We start from the raw sequence: 18,220 nt of genomic DNA, 5'->3' as shown, positions 1-18,220 counted from the left end.
TCCTGTCAGAGGGAACGGTGTAAGCAAAACCACAAAGCGGGGACATAGGTCCCTCCCAGTCCTCTTGAGGGACCTGCAGGCTGAGGTGCCACCCTTCTGCCCAGTACGCAGCCTTGGATTCCAGCCAGAGAAGGGAATTGCTACACAGGAGGGGGGGCTGATGCCCCCCAACTCCCTCACCGGATTGTTAGGGCATAGAGATGGGTGGCCGGCAGTGGTGGGTGGCTGTGCCTTTGCCGTCAGCTGTGAGAGTGGGATTCCAGCCACATGCTCCTCGCCGGCAGACGCAGGAGCAGGACTGCGACCATGGTGGCAAAGATGCACAGTCGGGGACGATCTTCAAAGCTTCTCTTGTTCGCCTCTGCAGTGCCTCACAAGATGGCTTAAGCTCTGGCTTGAATCACGCTGATGAAATGTGTTTGCATTCCCTGAGCCGAAACAACACAGATGAAGGAATAATGGGATTTGCTCCCTGATGTCGAGGGCAAATTTGGGGGGAACTTCAAGGACTGTGACCCCTGGGAAGCAGATGGCCCCTCCCTGCCTGGGAGGAAGCAAGTAACAGCCAAGGCTGGCTGTGGGGCTTGTGTGGGTCCTGGCCTTTGACCCCGGCTGGAAGAACTCCTCTGGTCCAAGTGCTTTCCTCCCATCTCCATTATCCTGTGGGTGTGAGTGACCCCAGGTAGGGGAGCATCTGGGATGGCAAGGCCCAACCTGGCCTGTGAGCAGCAAGTGCTGATCTGTGAAGGGACAATATGTGCAGCCAGCAGAGGCAGAGCAGTTTGAATGCAGTTTTGGTGCAGAGCTTGCTGTAGTCTGTGTCACAGTGACCAGGCATTATGGTGGCAGACTTTGGGTCAGGTCTGCAAAGATCCTGGCACTGTCAACAACTCCCCTCCCGAAGTTCACCTCTGAGCAAGGGCTACAAGTGCCTTTCCTTTGAGTGCTGGAGCCAGTCCACCCAGTACCACAGGTAAGGATAGGGCTGGCGGGGTTGCAGACCCGAAGGGCGCCATGCCACAGGTGCCAGAAGGCCCGGAGCCCACTGCAGTCAGTTGCATGTGGTCGCCGTTGTTCCCGGAACACCCACCCCTGGCCAGGGCCTGTCCCCTGGACTTGACTGCCCACGTCTCCTGTGGGCCCCGGCAGTGAGGCCCTAGGCGGGCTTGTCTTGCTTTTCTGGGCTATTACCCCTGCATGCCTTCTGGCGAATCCTTCCCCTCTAAGGCCCAGCTCTAATGCTGCTGCTTGCCAAAGCCTTTCCTTGCTTCTCTACCCAAAAGGGAGTTCTCCCTCTGAGGAATCCCCCAAGCACTGTGTCTGAATGCAGTATTTATGAAATCAATGAAAGTAATCATAACAGAAATCCTAACAGAAAGTTAGTAAACAAAAGATGTAAATCTGTCCCTCCAACACCCAAATCTTTGCCCCAAAGAGAACTCTTACTTTTTTAGTTGTCCTTCCAGAGAGGATTTGTGAGTGTGCATGGGTATATAAACTTTTAAAAATTTACCAAAAAGCAGCCCTTAACCACCGTTCTGTCCCTTGCTTTTTCACTTAACAAAGCATTTCAGAGACTGTCCACAGCCGTGTATTTTAATCTACTCGATCCCTCTTAATAACTACCAAGTATTCTTCAGCATGGGTGGTCATAACTTTTATTAACTTTTTTTATTGTGAAATATAACAGAAACCTCAGAATGTGCCAAAACTTGTATGTACATTTTTACAAATTATCATAAAGCTGCGAAATTACCACTCAGGTTCAGAAACAGGTCCAACATAATCCCCCCAAGATTTCTGGTTCTATTGCACCCTTTCTTTCTCTTAGAAGGACTCGTGGTGTTTATTTCCTAGCTTTACTTTATAGTTTTACCACTATGTTTATATCCTTAAACAGTATAGCTTAGTGTTCTACCTGTTTTGAACTCTATATCGATTCTATAAGGGATAGCATTGATTATAGATTATGTAATCACACACACACACATACTATATATACATATATATATATACATATCCATTTGTGTCTTTTTCACTTAACACTGTGTTTTGTGAGATTCACCTTGTGCTTGGGTATAGCTGTAGCGACTTCATTTCCATTGTCATGTAATATTCCATTGTGTTACTATGCCGTAATACATACACAATATCACAATGTTGATGGATATTTGGGCTGTTTCAAGTTTTTGGCAATTATGGATATTGCAACTATGAGCACTGTTGTATGAGTATGCATAAACTTATGCATTTCTGTAGGACATATGTTTAGCAGTGCGATTGCTGGTTCACAGGATATGTTCGACTTCTGGAGTTTTAGCAAACTATTTTTCGAAGGGGAGACTTGCCTTCCACCAACAGTGCTCACGTTCTCCACATCTTTGCCAACACTTGGTTTGGTTAAATTCAGACTTTCGGAGATCACTATCTGAGAGATGGGTAGTTATCACTCACTTTATCTGCGAAATAGCTGAAGTGTAAATAGATCATTCGATCAATCTTCTTTTCAGTGTGTATAATGTAACGTGATTCCCTGATATGTCAGTTTAATACATTTTTCATAAGCTGGGCTATTGTAGTTCAGGCAGCCAAGCTGAGTGGCTGGAGGTGTGGCCAGAAAAGCAGGAGTAGGATCTGAGCCTGACCACCCTCTGGCCCTTCCTGCCCCAAACTCTGCCCCTGGTTTGGCAGAGAGAAGTGGGGAGCGGTGTAGCTAAGCCAGACCCCATCCTGCCTACAGCTCAGCCTGGCAATGCCGTTTGGGTGTGTGACTCTGGGTGACAAGAAGAACTATAATCAGCCGTCGGAGGTGACTGACAGATATGATTTGGGACAGGTCATCAAGACGTGAGTGCCAGTTTGGTGGGCAAGGGTGGGTGGGCAGGAGCTGGGGAAAGGGGTGTGGAGTGCAGCCCATGCTGAAGCCAGGGCTGAGTGGGGTGCCTGCCGTCTGTAGTGAGGAGTTCTGTGAGATCTTCCGGGCCAAGGACAAGACAACAGGCAAGCTGCACACCTGCAAGAAGTTCCAGAAGCGGGACGGGCGCAAAGTGCGGAAGGCGGCCAAGAACGAGATAGGAATCCTCAAGATGTAAGTGTGAGGCCTGGGGGTGCGGTGGGGTGGGATTGGAGGTCACAGGGCAGGGCTTTGAGGGCAGGGGGCCTCAAGCAGTATCAGCCTCTGGCCAGTCAGTCTGCTGTGGCTGACAGTGACAAGCAGAGCCTGTCTCAGGGGTTCACCCAGCCCTAACTGTTGGCTCTTCTCTCTGCTGCCAGGGTGAAACATCCCAACATCTTGCAACTGGTGGATGTGTTTGTGACCCGCAAGGAGTACTTCATCTTCCTGGAGCTGTGAGTGTGGGCCTGGGGTCCCAGGATTCCTCTACCCTCTGCGGCCAGCCCCCTTTCTGGACCCTTGAGGTCCCAGGTCTTGCCCAGCCAGCTAGCTGGTGTAGGCAGCCTGCCCAAGTGCTCCTGCCCCACCCCCAATCTCGCCCACAACCGGGCTCAGGGGCTGGTGTCCCTCAGGGCCACGGGGAGGGAGGTGTTTGACTGGATCCTGGACCAGGGCTACTACTCGGAACGAGACACGAGCAACGTGGTGCGGCAGGTCCTGGAGGCCGTGGCCTACCTGCACTCACTCAAGATCGTGCACAGGAACCTCAAGGTGAGGCCAGGAACCTGGTCAAAGGGTCTGTTGGCAGCTGGCCTGGGGCTGGGGTGGGAAGCACTTTGGGGCCTTGGTCTAGCCTCTGAAGTCCTCACTTCATGGAGTCTTTCTCTGCCCACCCATATGTCATTCCTGGCTGGAGCAGCTAGAGAACCTGGTTTATTACAACCGGCTGAAGAACTCAAAGATTGTCATCAGCGACTTCCACCTGGCTAAGCTAGAGAATGGCCTCATCAAGGAACCCTGTGGGACCCCTGAGTACCTGGGCAAGCAGAGGGGAGGCAGGGGCAGGGTGGGGAGACAGCCCTCAAGGAGTGGCTCTGGGTAGTGGGGAAGTGGGTGTGAATGGTACCAGGCTTGGCTAGGCCTGATATTGACCAGTCAATTGGTACTGTGTTTGCAGCCCCAGAGGTGGTAGGTCGGCAGCGGTATGGACGCCCTGTGGACTGCTGGGCCATTGGAGTCATCATGTACATCTTGTGAGTGGATGGCAAGCAAAGAGGTTTACAGCAAGGTAGGGTGGGGGCCTATGTCCATGGCCTTCCTGGCTGACCTTGCCCTTTGGCTTCCATGCAGGCTTTCAGGGAATCCACCTTTCTATGAAGAGGTGGAGGAAGATGACTACGAGAACCATGACAAGAATCTCTTCCGCAAGATCCTGGCTGGCGACTATGAGTTTGACTCTCCATACTGGGATGATATTTCACAGGCGGGTGAGGAGGTGCCCAGCATATGGGTAGAGTGAAGGATTGGTGTGGGGGACCTGTTCTCAGCCTGCTCTGCTGGACTCTGCTCCTACCCCCCAGCCCATCCATCACCTCTAGACAGTGAGATGGGGTGCCATGCCTAGCCTCTCCCTGGCTTTGTCCCCAGCCAAAGACCTGGTCACCAGGCTGATGGAGGTGGAGCAAGATCAGCGGATCACCGCAGAAGAGGCCATCTCCCATGAGTGGTGAGCAGGGCCCCGGGGGATGGGAGGAGAGGCTGGAGTTCCTTAGCAGCCCCTATCCTTGAGGCCTTGGGTGGGGTTTTGGGGGCAGCCAGAGCTCAAGCCAGCCAAGAGGATCTGCCTGGTAATCCCTGGATCTTACAAGGAAAGGGCTGGGCAGAGTCTCCATGAAAGCCTATCCCCCTCGGATCCAGACACATTTGTACCCTTTCCAGGATTTCTGGCAATGCTGCTTCTGATAAGAACATCAAAGATGGTGTCTGTGCCCAGATTGAAAAGAACTTTGCCAGGGCTAAGTGGAAGGTAAGGCTTGGATGGCTCTCTTTCCTGGACTGATCCCAAGTGCTCCTTTTGGCACCCCCAGTCTCTTGCCTGCATCACACACAGGCTTTGCTCCACCCACTATATGGCATAAGCTACTATTTTAAGTGAGTGTGCTGAGCATCTGAGTCCCTAGCCCTGGGGTAATCAGGGCACCATGGGATGGTCTGAGTTTGGCCTTCGCCAAGGAATGGATCCAGCTTCCATAAGCCCACTCCGAGCCTCTCTCGCTATCCTCCTTTCAGAAAGCTGTCCGAGTGACCACCCTCATGAAACGGCTCCGGGCACCAGAGCAGTCCGGCACGGCTGCAGCTCAGTCTGCCCCAGCCACAGACACTGCCACTCCCGGGGCTGCAGGTGGGGCCACAGCTGCGAGTGGAGCTGCCCCAGCCCTTGGGGGCAGTGCCACCTCAGCCACAGCAGGTGATGCTGCTCTTGCTGCAAAGCATGATAATGCAGCCCCTGCAGACAGCAGTACCACCCCAGCCACAGATGGCAGTACCACCCCAGCCACTGACGGAAGTGTCACCCCAGCCACCGATGGGAGCATCACCCCAGCCACCGATGGGAGTGTCACCCCAGCCACTGACAGGAGTGCTACTCCAGCCACTGATGGGAGAGCCACACCAGCCACAGAAGAGAGCACTGTGCCCACCACCCAAAGCAGTGCCACACCGGCCACCAAGGCAGCTGCCACCCCTGAGCTGGCTTTGGCCCAGCCGGACAGCATAGCCCCAGGGGGCGCAACAGGCCAGGCTCCACCATCTAGTAAAGGGGAAGAGGCTGCTGGCTCTGCCCAGGAGTCTCGGAGGGAGGAGACCAGCTGAGTGGGCAGGCTGGTGGGGGGCGGGGACGGGCAGGAGGGTGGGAGAGTGGATGAGGGGCTTTTCACTGTACATAGAGTCAATGGCATGATGCCCTCGCTCCCCACCCCCAGCCCCTGCCTCCCGAAGTGGGGCATGTCTGGGGGCCACGGGAGAGCAGTCTCATCTCCTGTGTGTATGTGTGTGAGTGGTGGGCAGGCCAGAGGCAGGACCGGCCCCAGACCCTGCATGGATTCCTCGTGGCTTTTCTGTCTTTCGCTAGCTTCACCAGTTTTTGTTCTTCGTGGGATGCTGCTCTAGGGATACTCAGGAGGTCCCTGCTCCCCTTTCCCTTTCCTTTTTGCCTCACACCCCCAGGCGGGCCCTGCAGGTCTCATCCTCTCCCAGGCCCTAAACTTGGGTGGCCTTGCCCTGAGAGCTGGTCCTCCAGCGAGGCCCTGTCAGCGGTCTTAGGCTCCTACACATTAAGGTATGTGCCTGTGGTATGTGGGCTGCTCTAGGAGTGGACACAGGCCGGTATCGAGAATGCAAAAATCTAGGGCACTATGCTTTAAGACAAGGCTGGGTGCATGGCTGGGGGCACTGCTTGGTAGCTGTGGGGATCCTCAGAAGTGAAAAAGAATGAGGAGGGTAGAAACTTCCATCTTTGTCCCCAGAAAGCCCTTTCCAAGACCCTTGTGCTATTTCCTGCCCTCCTGGGTCCTACAGTATGTTGCCCTGTGCCCTGAGTCCATGAACCTGTATGGGGAAGGAGGGGCACTTAGGATGTGGCAATGAGAACTGGGAGGGCATAGTGCAGGCCTAGCACCTAGTGCACCAACCCAGCTGGGTCCTTACCCTGGGCCAAACGGGGGCTGCTATCCCCAGCTCTTCCCAGATGGCCCCCTCAGGATCAGCCCACAGTCTCCTCCATCCCAGGGGGACTGCTGCATGGCCATGTCACACAGTCTGATTTGTGGGTTTGCCCTTTTCTCTCTCTCACAACAACGAATCAGAGAGGAACCCCCTTTTATGTCTATGACCCACTTCTCCTTCTATTGGGGCTTAGAGGCTCAGGTGCCACTGAGCCATGCTCAGTTGCTTGTGCCGGGATGAGGAAGTGGAATAAGGCTCCCCAGTTTCCTGATGGAAGCTCTTGGCAGGTACCCTTTGTCAGACCCCACCACATCCTGGGTAGGCGGCCAACACTGGTTAGAGCCCTCACTCGGCACTCTGGTGGCAGTCCTGCCCTTCTCCCTGCATGCCTATGGGTCTGTTCTGGTGTATGAAGGTCAGTGGGCTACATGTGTGCCGGCTGAACCTGGCAAATAAATGTCACCCTGCCAAAGCCTCTGGCTACCCTCTTGCCTTTGCTTCCTCTGTCTTACTGGGGAGGGACCCCTGGAAGGCAGTGGGGAGGGAAGAGGCTGGGAGCAGGTTCACAGTGGCCTGTGCTCAGTGCCAGGTGGCTTGCTTGGGCTGAGAATACAGATCATCCTCACGACAGTGTGTTCTTTGGTGGTGGTGACAGGGCCCTCTGGGCTCTAGTAATCCATGTGGGTTGTGAGTCCTGTGCTGGACTTGTGCCAGGGAATAACCTCTGGGCTGCCATCCTGTCAAGCACTGTTTAACAAGGAGCCCTGGTCTTAGGCACAGAACTAGAACCCACCAAGGACCAGCCACCATAGGGAGAGACTTTGTCTATGGCCAAAGTGGGCTTCCCTGGGTTGGGAGAAGGTGTAGGGTGGGCATCACACAAAAGTTTTATGTTTCCCTGTGTGTTGATTCTTCCTTCCTAGGAACGACACCTGTGCTTTCCACATAGGCCCAAAACATTCACTCTGGGTCTACTCTAGGTGGAACGAATCAGCTTTATATTATGGGGTTCTGCATAAGGTTTCTTTTGGGGAGAGGGGCGTAACACTGCAAAAAATAGGTGTGAAAACTCCTAGGAAGATTTGTTCCAGCTCTCATGTGCCCAGATGAACTCACCAGGGATGCTGCTCTTTTTCCGGGAAGACCCCAAAGATAACTTCTCTGATGTGGGAATAAGAAAAAGGGTTTGTTAGTCACTGGTCCATGACACATCGGGGCTTCCAAAATTCCAACTCTGCTATAGTCCGGAAGCGTGACTGATCCTCCTGGAAGAGCTAAAGTCAGGGTAACGGCCCTGCCACCTCCGAACTTAAGGATGAAGCCAGGGTGAGAGCTTGGGGCGTTCCGAGGGATTAGGTCCTATGCCCGTCTTTCAGAGATCACTTGAGAGTCGAGGGCTGGTAGGGTGGAGCATTCTTTCGGTCTGTAGGAACTGTAGGCTTCCAGCGTATGGCCCAGCATTGCCCAGATCGCAGGGAACCCACTTCCATTGGGATCTTCGTCCCATTCCCCTGCTGCCGCGGTCTTGCCTCTCCCGAAGTGCAGAAGCTGCTTTGAGAAAACAGGGCTGAGGAGCCCGTGCCGGGCGTGCCTCGCGTCAGCTCTGGTTTGGGAACATAACGAACTACCTTGCCCCAGAAAGCGGTCCGGCGGGCACCGTAGCTGCTCGGGGTCTCGACCCCTCGCTGCGCTCTTGCGGTACCAGATGCCCTCCCGGAAGCCGCCCCAGGCTTCTCTTTGGCCGTAGGCTCGTTAAGTCCCGCCCCTGAAAGTTCGTCCAATCCGGACCCGACCTTCAGGTTCCGCCTCCACGTTTCGTGTAACCACTTCCGGCCGTATCACGGAAGTCGCTCAGTGGAGCCAATTTTGAAGCGTTCAGAGGCGGGAAGTCGGGGGCAGCCACGAAGCTGGATTAGTCGCGGTTTCCTTGGCGACCTGGGCCCCTAGAGTCCAGTCATCATGCCTATCCGTGCGCTGTGCACCATCTGCTCCGACTTCTTCGACCACTCGCGCGACGTGGCCGCCATCCACTGCGGCCACACATTCCACTTTCAGTGGTGAGTGACCGCTGATTCCGGGCCGGGCACTTTCCCCGGTACGGCTGCAGGACTGTGAAGTGTCGGACTTCCGGGCGACCTGTCCCTGGAGTCCAGACAGGTGATTAGAACGGGTCACTAGACAGAGCCCTGCGGGAGTTCCCAACCTAGGCAGAGGCGGGTCAAGGCAGGCTTTCCGGAGGAGGTGACATCTGAGGGAACTGCGTCTGAGGGAACAAGGTTGGTTCCGTGAAGACAGAGTAAGGGCTTCTTTGAGCGGCTTGCAAAGAGATGTGACGGGCAGAGGTGAGCTTTCACCAAAATGACGAGCCCTTTTATTCCTTTGAGGTAGAAAACTGGTAGGCGTTTGGCTACTCGATTTGTTGTGGTTTGCTTGATTGTTTGGAATGATTCTACTCAGATTCATCTCTTTGGTCAGACACCGCAGTGTATTCGGTGACGTCAGCAAACTCAAATTAACATCAAAGGGCAAGGAGATGCTCCCTTTTCAGGCCGTCCTGCCGACCCTGTAGAGAACACTTCTATTGAGTCCAGCTGGTGGGAAAAGATTCCTGTGGCAGCTGTGAACAGGCTGAATTAGAGCTCCTTTACTCCTTTATTTGTTGGGGTAAAATTTACAGAGCAGAAAATTTGCCACTTAAACCATTTTTTCTTTTTTTTTTACTATATACATTTTTTTTATTGTAGTAAAAAAATATATATAACAGAGTTTACTATTTTAACATCTTTTTTTGGACTTTTACAAAGTTTATCTAACAAAATAGTTTCATATGAAAAAGTGCACGACCCAATTTTAAAATAGACGCTTCGGAAAGGAGATATGTGGAAGCAATTGATTTATAAACAGCCATCGTTTATACTCTTTCCGAGACTTCTTACATAATAGTATTTCCTCCTTTTGCCACCATTTCAATATTCTGTTGCCCGCTGGTTGCCATTATCTATCATAAGATTCATAAAGAGATGAAATTCCTGAGATATTCCTTGAGCATGTCTGCTGCCATTTAATTTCAATGATAAATTTTTGTCCATAAATTTATTTTAATTTGGGAAGGTGAGCTTTGCTCGGCGAGCTCAAAGATGCCTTCCATTTTAACCATTTTTAAGTGTATAATTCATTGGCATTGCATACGTTAATACTATTGTGTAACCATCACCACTGTCTGTTTCCAGAACTTTTCCATCATTTCAGACAGAAACACTGTACCCATTAAATAATAACTCTCCATTCTCCCCTCCCTACAGCCCTTGGAAACCTCTATTTTACCTTCTGTCTCCTTGAATTTTCTAATTCTAGGTACCTCCTATAAGTGGAATCGTACAATATTTGTTCTCTTGAACAAATTCTATTTCACTAAACTTAATGTTTTCAGGTTTCATTCCTATCGTAACATATGTCAGAATTTCATTCCTTTTTATGAACTAAATAATATTCAATCGAGAGGAAATATCACTTTTTTTTTTATCCTTTCATCTATGAATGGACCTTGGTTTCTATGTTTTGGCTACTATGAGTAATGCTACTGTAAATATTGGTGTACAAGTATCTGTTTGAGTCCCTGCTTTCATTTCTTTTTGGTTATACCTAGAAGTGGAATTGCTGGGTCATATGGTAATTCTATGTTTAATTTTTTGAGAAACTGCCTTGCTGTTTTCCACATTGACTGCACCATTTTACATTTTTACCAGCAATGCACAAGTAAGTGTTCCAGTTTCTCCACATCCTTGCCAACACTTGTTTTCTGTTTTTGTTTTGTTTTTTATAACAGCCATCCCAATGGATGTCTCCTTTTTTAATTTGTGTTTATAGCTATCATTTTACCTCTTAGCACTGCTTTTGCTGTATTTCATAAGAAGTGGTATGTTGTACTTTCATTTTCATTCATCTTAAGGTATTTTCTAAATTCTCTTGTGATTTCTTGTTTACCCACTGATCGTTTAAAAGCGTATTCTTTAATTTCCTCATTCGTAAATTTTCCACTTTTCCTCTGTGACCAGTTTTTAGTTTCATTCCATTGTGATCAGAAAAGATATGATTTCAGTCTTTTAAAATTTATTAAGACTTGTTTTGCGGCCCAACATATGTTCTGTCTTGGAGAATATCCCATATGCACTTAAGAAAAATCTGTATTCTGCTACTGGGTGGAGTATACGTCTGTTAAAGCTAGTTGGTTTATAGCGTTGTTCAAGTCCTCTTTTCCTATTGGTCATCTGTCTAATAGTTATATCTATTATTGAAAGTGTGGGGCATTGAGCTTCCAGTCAAGATGGCAGAGTAAGTAAACTGTGCTCACCTCCTTCTATGACCACATTAAAATTACAACTAAACTACAGAACAACCATGATTAAGAATCACCCGAAGTCTAGCTGAACAAAAGTCTATAACTAAGGACATACAGAAGAACTACTTCCGGGATGGTAGGAGTGGGTGGAGATGTGGAACAGTCTGGTCAGTAAGGATATTGCAGCTACTGAGGTCCCCACTAAGGAATGAGTGATCCCAGTCCCACACCAGGCTCCCCAGCCCAGGGTTCCAGTGCCAGGGATAGAAGTCCTTATAATTTCTGGCTGTGAAAACCAGTGAAGATTGTGGCTGGGTGAGACAGAGGGCGACTGGAGTCCCAGGCATTCCCCTTAAAGGGCCTGTATATGGATTTACTCACTGATAGACTCACTTGCTCTGGGCTCCGGCGCTGGGCAGCAGCTCGAAAGGCACCAGAGACATATGAGGAGGAACTGAATTGTCTGGCTTCAGGGAGAGGGCTGGAGGGGCAGCTTTCTCCCAGACAGAAGTGCTGACAGAAGTCATTGTTCCTTTGTTGAGCCCTCCCCACACCCTGCCTGCACGCACAGGTGGGCACCGTATCTGAGTCTCCATCAACCTAGCTTACACCGTTGGTGATTCCCTGAGACCTGCCCTAACTTGAGTGAACTTGCAGGCTCACTCAAGCTGCTTCTAGTATTTTTTGGTTTTTTGTTTTTCATATAAACGGCCTGTCTTGGCTCATGCTGTGGACTTTACTTAAATCTCTCAAAGGTTGACAAACTACAAACAAGCAACATCTGGCCCCTGTGCGTCCCATATATCTTGCTAAGTGGCCCCAATCCCAGCATTAGTAGCGGCCAGCCTCAGTTCATAGCTTAGCCTCTCCTAGGCACCTCCAAGCCCAGCACAGGTAGCAGCCATCTGAAGATCACTTTTTTAGCTCATATCAAGTGGCCCTGAGCAGGGCACAGGCAGAGGCTAACCTTGGCCTGCACCAGAGCCCCTCCCAAAAGGTCCCATAACCAACACACCTGGTAGCCAGCTTCAGATCACACCAGAGCACCATCCAACCACCTCCACAAACCACCCCTAAGGAGAAGACTTGGCAGGCACCAGAGCCCTACTACAGCCAATCCTGCTCCATAGGGTCGGCCCCTGCATAGCAGCTCCTATACTGTAGTCATGGCCAGTCCTCACAACCAATCGGCCTGAAGGTCAGCCTCTCCCATTGACATGTCAACAGCAATCAAGGCTCAACTACAACACCAGGGCACAACCCACACATGGGACATACCCGGAGCACCCGGTTCAGGTGACAAGGGAGACTATGCCACTGGGTCCCACAGGACACCTACTACATAAAGCCACTCTACCAAGATCAGGAGACATCACAGCTACTCTACCTAATACATAGAAACAAACACAGGGAGGCAGCCAAAATGAGGAGACAGAGAAACATGTCCCAAATGAAAGAACAAGACTTCAGAAAAAGAACTAAACAAAATGGAGACAAGCAATCTACCAGATACAGAGTTCAAAACACTAGTTATAAGAATGCGCAGTGATCTCAGTAAGAACTTCAACAAAGGGATAGGAAACATAAAAATGGAGTTAGGAAACTTAAAAAAGCCAGTCAAAAAGGAAGACTACAATAACTGAAGTGAATAATACATTAGAGAGTATCTGTCAGTAGTAGATTAGATGAAGCAGGGGATCAAATCAGCGATTTGGAATATAAGGTAGCAGAAAACACCCAATCAGAACAGCAAAATGAACCAAGAATCCAAAAAAATGAAGATAGTTTAAGGAGCCTCTGATACAACATCAAGCATACCAACATTTGCATCATAGAGGTACCAGAAGAGGTACCAAACAGGCATTAGAAACCTGTTTGAAGTAATAATGATGGAAAACTTCCTTCACCTAGCAAAGGAAACAGACATAAAAGCCTAGGAAGCACAGAGAGTTTCAAACAAGATAAACCCAAAGATGCCCACACTAAGACTCATCATATTTAAAATGCAAAGGTTGAAGACAAAGAATCTTAAAAGCAGCAAGAGAAAAGCAGTTAAGTTACCTACAAAGGTGCTCCCATAAAACTGTCAGCTGATTTCTCAACAGAAACTTTGCAGGCCAGAAGGGATTGGCACGAAATATTCAAAGTAATGAAAGACCTACAACCAAGATTACTCTACCAACAAAACTATCCTTTAGACTCGAAAGACAGATAAAGAGCTTCCCAGACAAGAAAAAGCTAAAGGAGTTCATCACCACCAAACCAGTATTACAAGAAATGTTAAAGGGACCTCTTTAAGAAGAAAAATAATGAGTAATAAAATGGCATTAACTACATACCTATTAACAATTACTTTAAATGTAAATGGATTAAATGCTCTAACAAAAGACATCGGTTAGCTGAATGAATAAGAAAATAAGACCCTTACATATGTTTCCTACAAGAGACTCACTTCAGATCAAAAGACCGAATGAAAGTAAAGGGATAGAAAAAGATATTTCATGAAAATGGAAACAAACAAAAAAGTTGGGATAGCAATACGTATACCTTTCAAAATAGACTTTAAAACAAAATGACAAAGAAGGACCCAGTAATTCCACTTCTGGGTATTTATCCGAAGAAACTCAAAACATTAATTCGAAAAGATGTTTGTGGGAGGTAGATGGGGTAAAGGGGGTCAAATATGTGCTGACAGAAAGAACTCTAACTATGGGAGGTGAACACACTAAACATATATATGCCTTACTGTTAAAGTGTACAACTGAAACTTACTGGATTTCATTAACCAATGTCACCATAAAAAAAACAAAGACGTATGTATCCATACGTTCATTGCAGCATTATTTACAGTAGCTAAGACATAGAAGCATCCTAAGTATCTAACAATAGATGGAGGAAGAAGTAGTAATATATACAATAGACTATTACTCAGTCATAAAAAAGAATGAAATCTTGCCATCTGCAACAACATGGATGGACCTCGAGGGTATTATGCTAAGTGAAATAAGTAAAAAAAAAAAAGACAAATACCATATGATTTCACTTATATGTGGAATCTAAAGAATAAAATAAATGAACAAACAAAACAAACACATTCATAGATGCAGAGAACATTTTGATGGTTGCCAGATGTGAGGGGGTTTAGGGGGATAGTGAAACAGGGGAAGGGATTAAGAAATACAAATTGGCAGTTATAAAATAGTCATGGGGATGTAAAGTATAGCATTGAAAGTTTAGACAATAATACTGTAATAATGTAATGTGCCAGATGGGTACTAGGTTTGTCAGGGTGATCATTTCATGAGTTATATAAATGTCTAATTACTACATTGTACATGTGAAACTAATATAATATTGTATTCAACTGTAGTGGAAAAATTAAAAATTATTTTTAAAAAAGAAGAAAGTGTGGGGTATTGATGTCTCCAGCTTTTATTATAGAATTATTTCTCCTTTCAATTCTGTCCAATTTTCTTTCATATATTTTTGAGCTCTTGTTAGGTGCATATGTATTTATAACTGTTATTCCTTCATATTTGATTGAACCTTTTATTAATATGTGAAATCCTTTGTCTCTTGTAATGTTTTTTTGACTTAAAGTCTATTTTGTCTGACAATTATGTAGGCACGTCACTATCATTTTGTTACTATTTTTACTTAGCCTGGTTGGGATCCATTAAGTTTCTTCAAATTGTAGAATGATTTCTTTAATTAGTTTTGGAAAATTATCAGCAATTATTTCTTTATGTGTTACCTCTATTCCATTATGTATTTTCTTTCTATATTAGTTTCTCATTTCTGCTATAACAAATTAGTACTAACTTAGTGATTTAAAACAACACAAATATATTATCTTACAGTTCCAGAGGTCAAAAGTCCAAAATGGGTCTTGTTGGGTTAAAATCACGGGTCATAAGTGGGGCTGTACTTTTCTTGGCTCATGACCCTTCTCTGCATCTTCAAAGCCAGCAGTGTTACAGCTTCAGTCTCTCTGTATAACTCTGACACTCCTGCCTCATTCATAAGGACCCTTGTGAGTACATGGCACACCTGGATAATCCCGCATCCGATGACCCTTAATCACATCTGCAAAATCACTCTTGTCATATAAGGTAACCTATTCACAGGTTTTAGAAATTAGGATGTAGACTTCTTGGGGGGAGGGCATTATTCGACCTGACACTCCTTCTGAAACTCCTAATTATATGTATGCCAGACCCTCTCACATCTTTGTAATTGTTTCGCTTATCTTTGTAATTGTTTCCTCCGACCTATATTTCAGTTTACTAATTCTTGAAATGTGTCTAAACTGCTCTTAAATTCATCCACTGAATTTTTAATTTTGGCCATTTTTTCGGTTTTAGAATTTCTGTTTGGTTCTTATTAAATTCTATTATGCCACCTTTTATTTTCCAATTCTCTACTGATATATTCAATCTTGATTTTGATTGCTTTATCAAAAGAAATGGTCTCTGTCCGACAATTCTGTATCTGAAGTCTTCGTGGATACGTTCTGGTTTGCACTGTAGTGCTTTTTCCCCTGCATGACTGTTTACTTTAAAAAAACAAAACAAAACAAAACATTTTATTGGAATGTAACATATTATATAAAAATATGCATATACTAAGTACATGGCTTGCACAATTTTCACAAACTGAAGAAGACCAGAAACGAGACATCAACTCTCCAGAATCCTCCTTGTGCACCTTTCCAGTTACTCCCACTAGCTGCCTCTCCCCCACAAGAAGGATAACCGCTGTCTGAACTTCCGGCAGCATAGATGAGTTCTGCGTACTTTTTCCTTAGTGTAGATGGAGTCATACACAATAAACGTTTTCTTGTATCTGTTCTCTTCCCAAGTTATGTTTATATGATTCATTCATAATAATGTTCTTAGTTGTAGACCCATTCATTCTCATTGCTGTGTAGTATTCCATTATGCACAGTTAGCTTTGATTGTACATTGTACCTAGTATTTGAAAAATTATTTTTAGAAAAAACTTTGATGATGGTATCATCTTCCAGAAAGGACTGTTTCTCCCTTGTCCCTGGGGGTGGGAGAGCCTACCGATGGGAGATTATTTTAAAGTTTTGTTGGACTAGCCAGATAGATGATGCAAAGCTCGGTTGTGTTTTCTTTTACTGCTACTTGCCTTTATTTCTAGTTTACCCTTCCCTTGAAAATATAGCTCTGGCTGTTGTCCCCCAATCAAAGCCTAGAATGTTCACAAAAGAGCAACTCAGGTGTAGGGAGGACCAAGCCAAAGGGCCAAGTAGTCAGAGTGCTTTTACTAATTGGGTCTTGTGGGTTGTGCTGTGCCTGCCTGTGGCGCTGCCCTCCTGGGGGCAGGCATTAGGTCAAGGAGGAGCAGGACAGACCCTGTTATGGTCAGGGTGCCTGCCCAGCCTGAATGTCTCCAGCCAAGCCTGGGCTCACCAGTCTGCTTTCTGCTTCTCATTCCAGCCTAATCCAGTGGTTTGATACAGCACCAAGTCGGACCTGCCCACAGTGCCGAATCCAGGTGAGGGTACTGAGGTGAAAACACTTCAGTTGAAGACATTTTCTCCTCACCAGGGGGCAAGAATGGTCAAAGCAACATCTTTGACCCTTTCGCACCCTCATGGTTTGAGGCTGGTTGAGCCCCACTTGTGCTTTTAAGTGGCTCAGGAGGCCTACTTATGCCTGTGGCCCTCTTCCGTGCCTTTCCCCATTTTCTCGATGCCCAGCACCCTAGAGTTGGGGTCTTTCGAGTGGTCACCCCATGGGTCTGCAGTGGCGTGACTTCAGAAACCACCAAACCAGGGCTGCAGAGGTAGTCTGACTCCAGGGGATATGCTGTGAAAGGTTAGGCCTGAGCACAGGCCTAGCTGCATGTCCGGCTACATGTACATCCCGTCCTCCTTGCCTGTGACCCAGCTATACGGTCCTGCTCTTTCTTGGTCTCCCATCCAGGTCGGCAAAAGAACCATTATCAATAAGCTCTTCTTTGACCTTGCGCAGGAGGAGGAGGATGTCTTGGATGCAGAATTCTTAAAGGTACCCAGAATTGATCTCTTTCTATTGAACCCTAAGCCCTCTGAGAGTTCAGTTTCTGCTCCCGCTCGGGGAGGGTACCTAGAGTGTGGGAGTAGAGTTCTGGAGTGGGGACCTGGTAGTGATGATGAGACAGTCATTGGAAAAGTACACTGTGAGCCCTCCGCTTGGGAGTCCAGAGCAGTCCCGACCCGAGGTTGGAGTACCTCTCCCAAGGTCCCCTCACCTTGCAAAGGATCTACAGCCGTCCTTCCCAGCCCACTTTGCTGCTTGAACAGTTAGAGACAGATTAGAAAACTCTTCCAGTCCTCAGCCAGGGCAGATAGATGTGTGGACCCACTGTTCACAAACCGGGCTGTGTCTCAAAACTGCCTGGAAAACTTGGTATATACCAGATGCCTGTGCCTGTCTTAGACCAGGAATAGGGGGCAGAGTCCCTGGAATGAAGCCGGGCGGTCACGGTAGAAGCCCACACTGCAGGGGAGAATGGGTGGATTCCCTCCTACTCTTCCACTGCTTTTCCTCTGAGTCTAAGATACAGCTTTCTTTGCGCACAAGGGGGCTGGATTGGCAGAAACCTCTCGAGGAAGTGGGATTGGGGGTTTTAAGTGAATCTGGACTCTGAGGGTTAATTTGCTGGGCATCTTTCAGATCAGGGTTCATTTAGTCCTGGCTCCAGGGTGCCATGATGTCCTTGGAACCTCACTGCTTCAAGAACGTGGAGCTTTTGTGCTTAAAGCCAGCATGTTCATCGTCATGGTAACTGCTCCCAGTTTTAAGCCGTGTCCTCCCTGTGATAAAGACAACAAAGGCAGCTTCATTTCTTTCCAGCTTTCAAAGCCAGATTTAGGAGACAGGGAGACAACATCTTGAGTATTTTGGAGCACGGGCATGGCAGGCACCGTGCTTGGATGTGGCAGGAGCCAGTGGGCCTAGGATAATTCGGGGCTAGTTTCTCTTCCCAGGCCGCACGTGCGTGCCCTTCTCCACCGCTACTTCCATCCCCAGATGTTCAGCCTACACTGGCCAGCCCAGCCACCAAAGCACCTGGCCCCAGAGTCCTAGGTCGAGAGTTTGACCACAGGGGGCTTATGTACTCACTGAGACTGGGCCTTAGCGTGGGATTCTGAGTCTTGTGTTGACCTGGAGGAGGATTTGCTTGGATTCCATTCAGCTTCCACCAGGGACCCTTGGCCTAGCCTTTCAGTTCTGTAGAGGGTGGTCTTCCTG

General features: G+C 47.8%; 2 protein-coding genes and 1 pseudogene across 5 annotated transcripts in view; 2 read left to right on the top strand and 1 right to left on the bottom strand.

Annotated features, from left to right (window-relative positions):
- The window catches only part of CAMKV (CaM kinase like vesicle associated), an 11,855-nt gene extending 4,758 nt beyond the window's left edge, over positions 1-7,097 (top strand). The window contains exons 2-11 of one of the 2 annotated variants that reach the window (XM_015587173.2): positions 2,741-2,847; positions 2,957-3,088; positions 3,274-3,348; positions 3,526-3,664; positions 3,813-3,933; positions 4,071-4,146; positions 4,244-4,380; positions 4,541-4,619; positions 4,832-4,919; positions 5,183-7,097. In XM_015587173.2, coding sequence (XP_015442659.1) covers positions 2,753-2,847; positions 2,957-3,088; positions 3,274-3,348; positions 3,526-3,664; positions 3,813-3,933; positions 4,071-4,146; positions 4,244-4,380; positions 4,541-4,619; positions 4,832-4,919; positions 5,183-5,764 — 1,524 coding nt within the window. In that variant the 5' untranslated portion in view covers positions 2,741-2,752 and the 3' untranslated portion in view covers positions 5,765-7,097. The remainder of the gene's footprint in view (positions 1-2,740; positions 2,848-2,956; positions 3,089-3,273; positions 3,349-3,525; positions 3,665-3,812; positions 3,934-4,070; positions 4,147-4,243; positions 4,381-4,540; positions 4,620-4,831; positions 4,920-5,182) is intronic. The other variant, XM_025044860.1, reaches the window with a different exon arrangement.
- Positions 7,098-8,458: 1,361 nt separating this feature from the next.
- Positions 8,459-18,220, top strand: part of TRAIP (TRAF interacting protein) — a 24,503-nt gene continuing 14,741 nt past the window's right edge. For 2 of the 3 annotated variants that reach the window (XM_006909107.3, XM_006909108.3), the window contains exons 1-3: positions 8,459-8,673; positions 16,421-16,478; positions 16,910-16,993. In XM_006909107.3, coding sequence (XP_006909169.1) covers positions 8,576-8,673; positions 16,421-16,478; positions 16,910-16,993 — 240 coding nt within the window. In that variant the 5' untranslated portion in view covers positions 8,459-8,575. The remainder of the gene's footprint in view (positions 8,674-16,420; positions 16,479-16,909; positions 16,994-18,220) is intronic. The other variant, XM_015587219.2, reaches the window with a different exon arrangement.
- Positions 8,792-10,246, bottom strand: LOC112477539 (annotated as a pseudogene).

The sequence above is a fragment of the Pteropus alecto genome, unplaced genomic scaffold, assembly GCF_000325575.1.
Source record: "Pteropus alecto unplaced genomic scaffold, ASM32557v1 scaffold53, whole genome shotgun sequence".
Classification (NCBI taxonomy): domain Eukaryota; kingdom Metazoa; phylum Chordata; class Mammalia; order Chiroptera; family Pteropodidae; genus Pteropus; species Pteropus alecto.
Note: the sequence above shows the minus strand (reverse complement) of the source record. Positions and strands in the feature narration are given on the sequence as shown.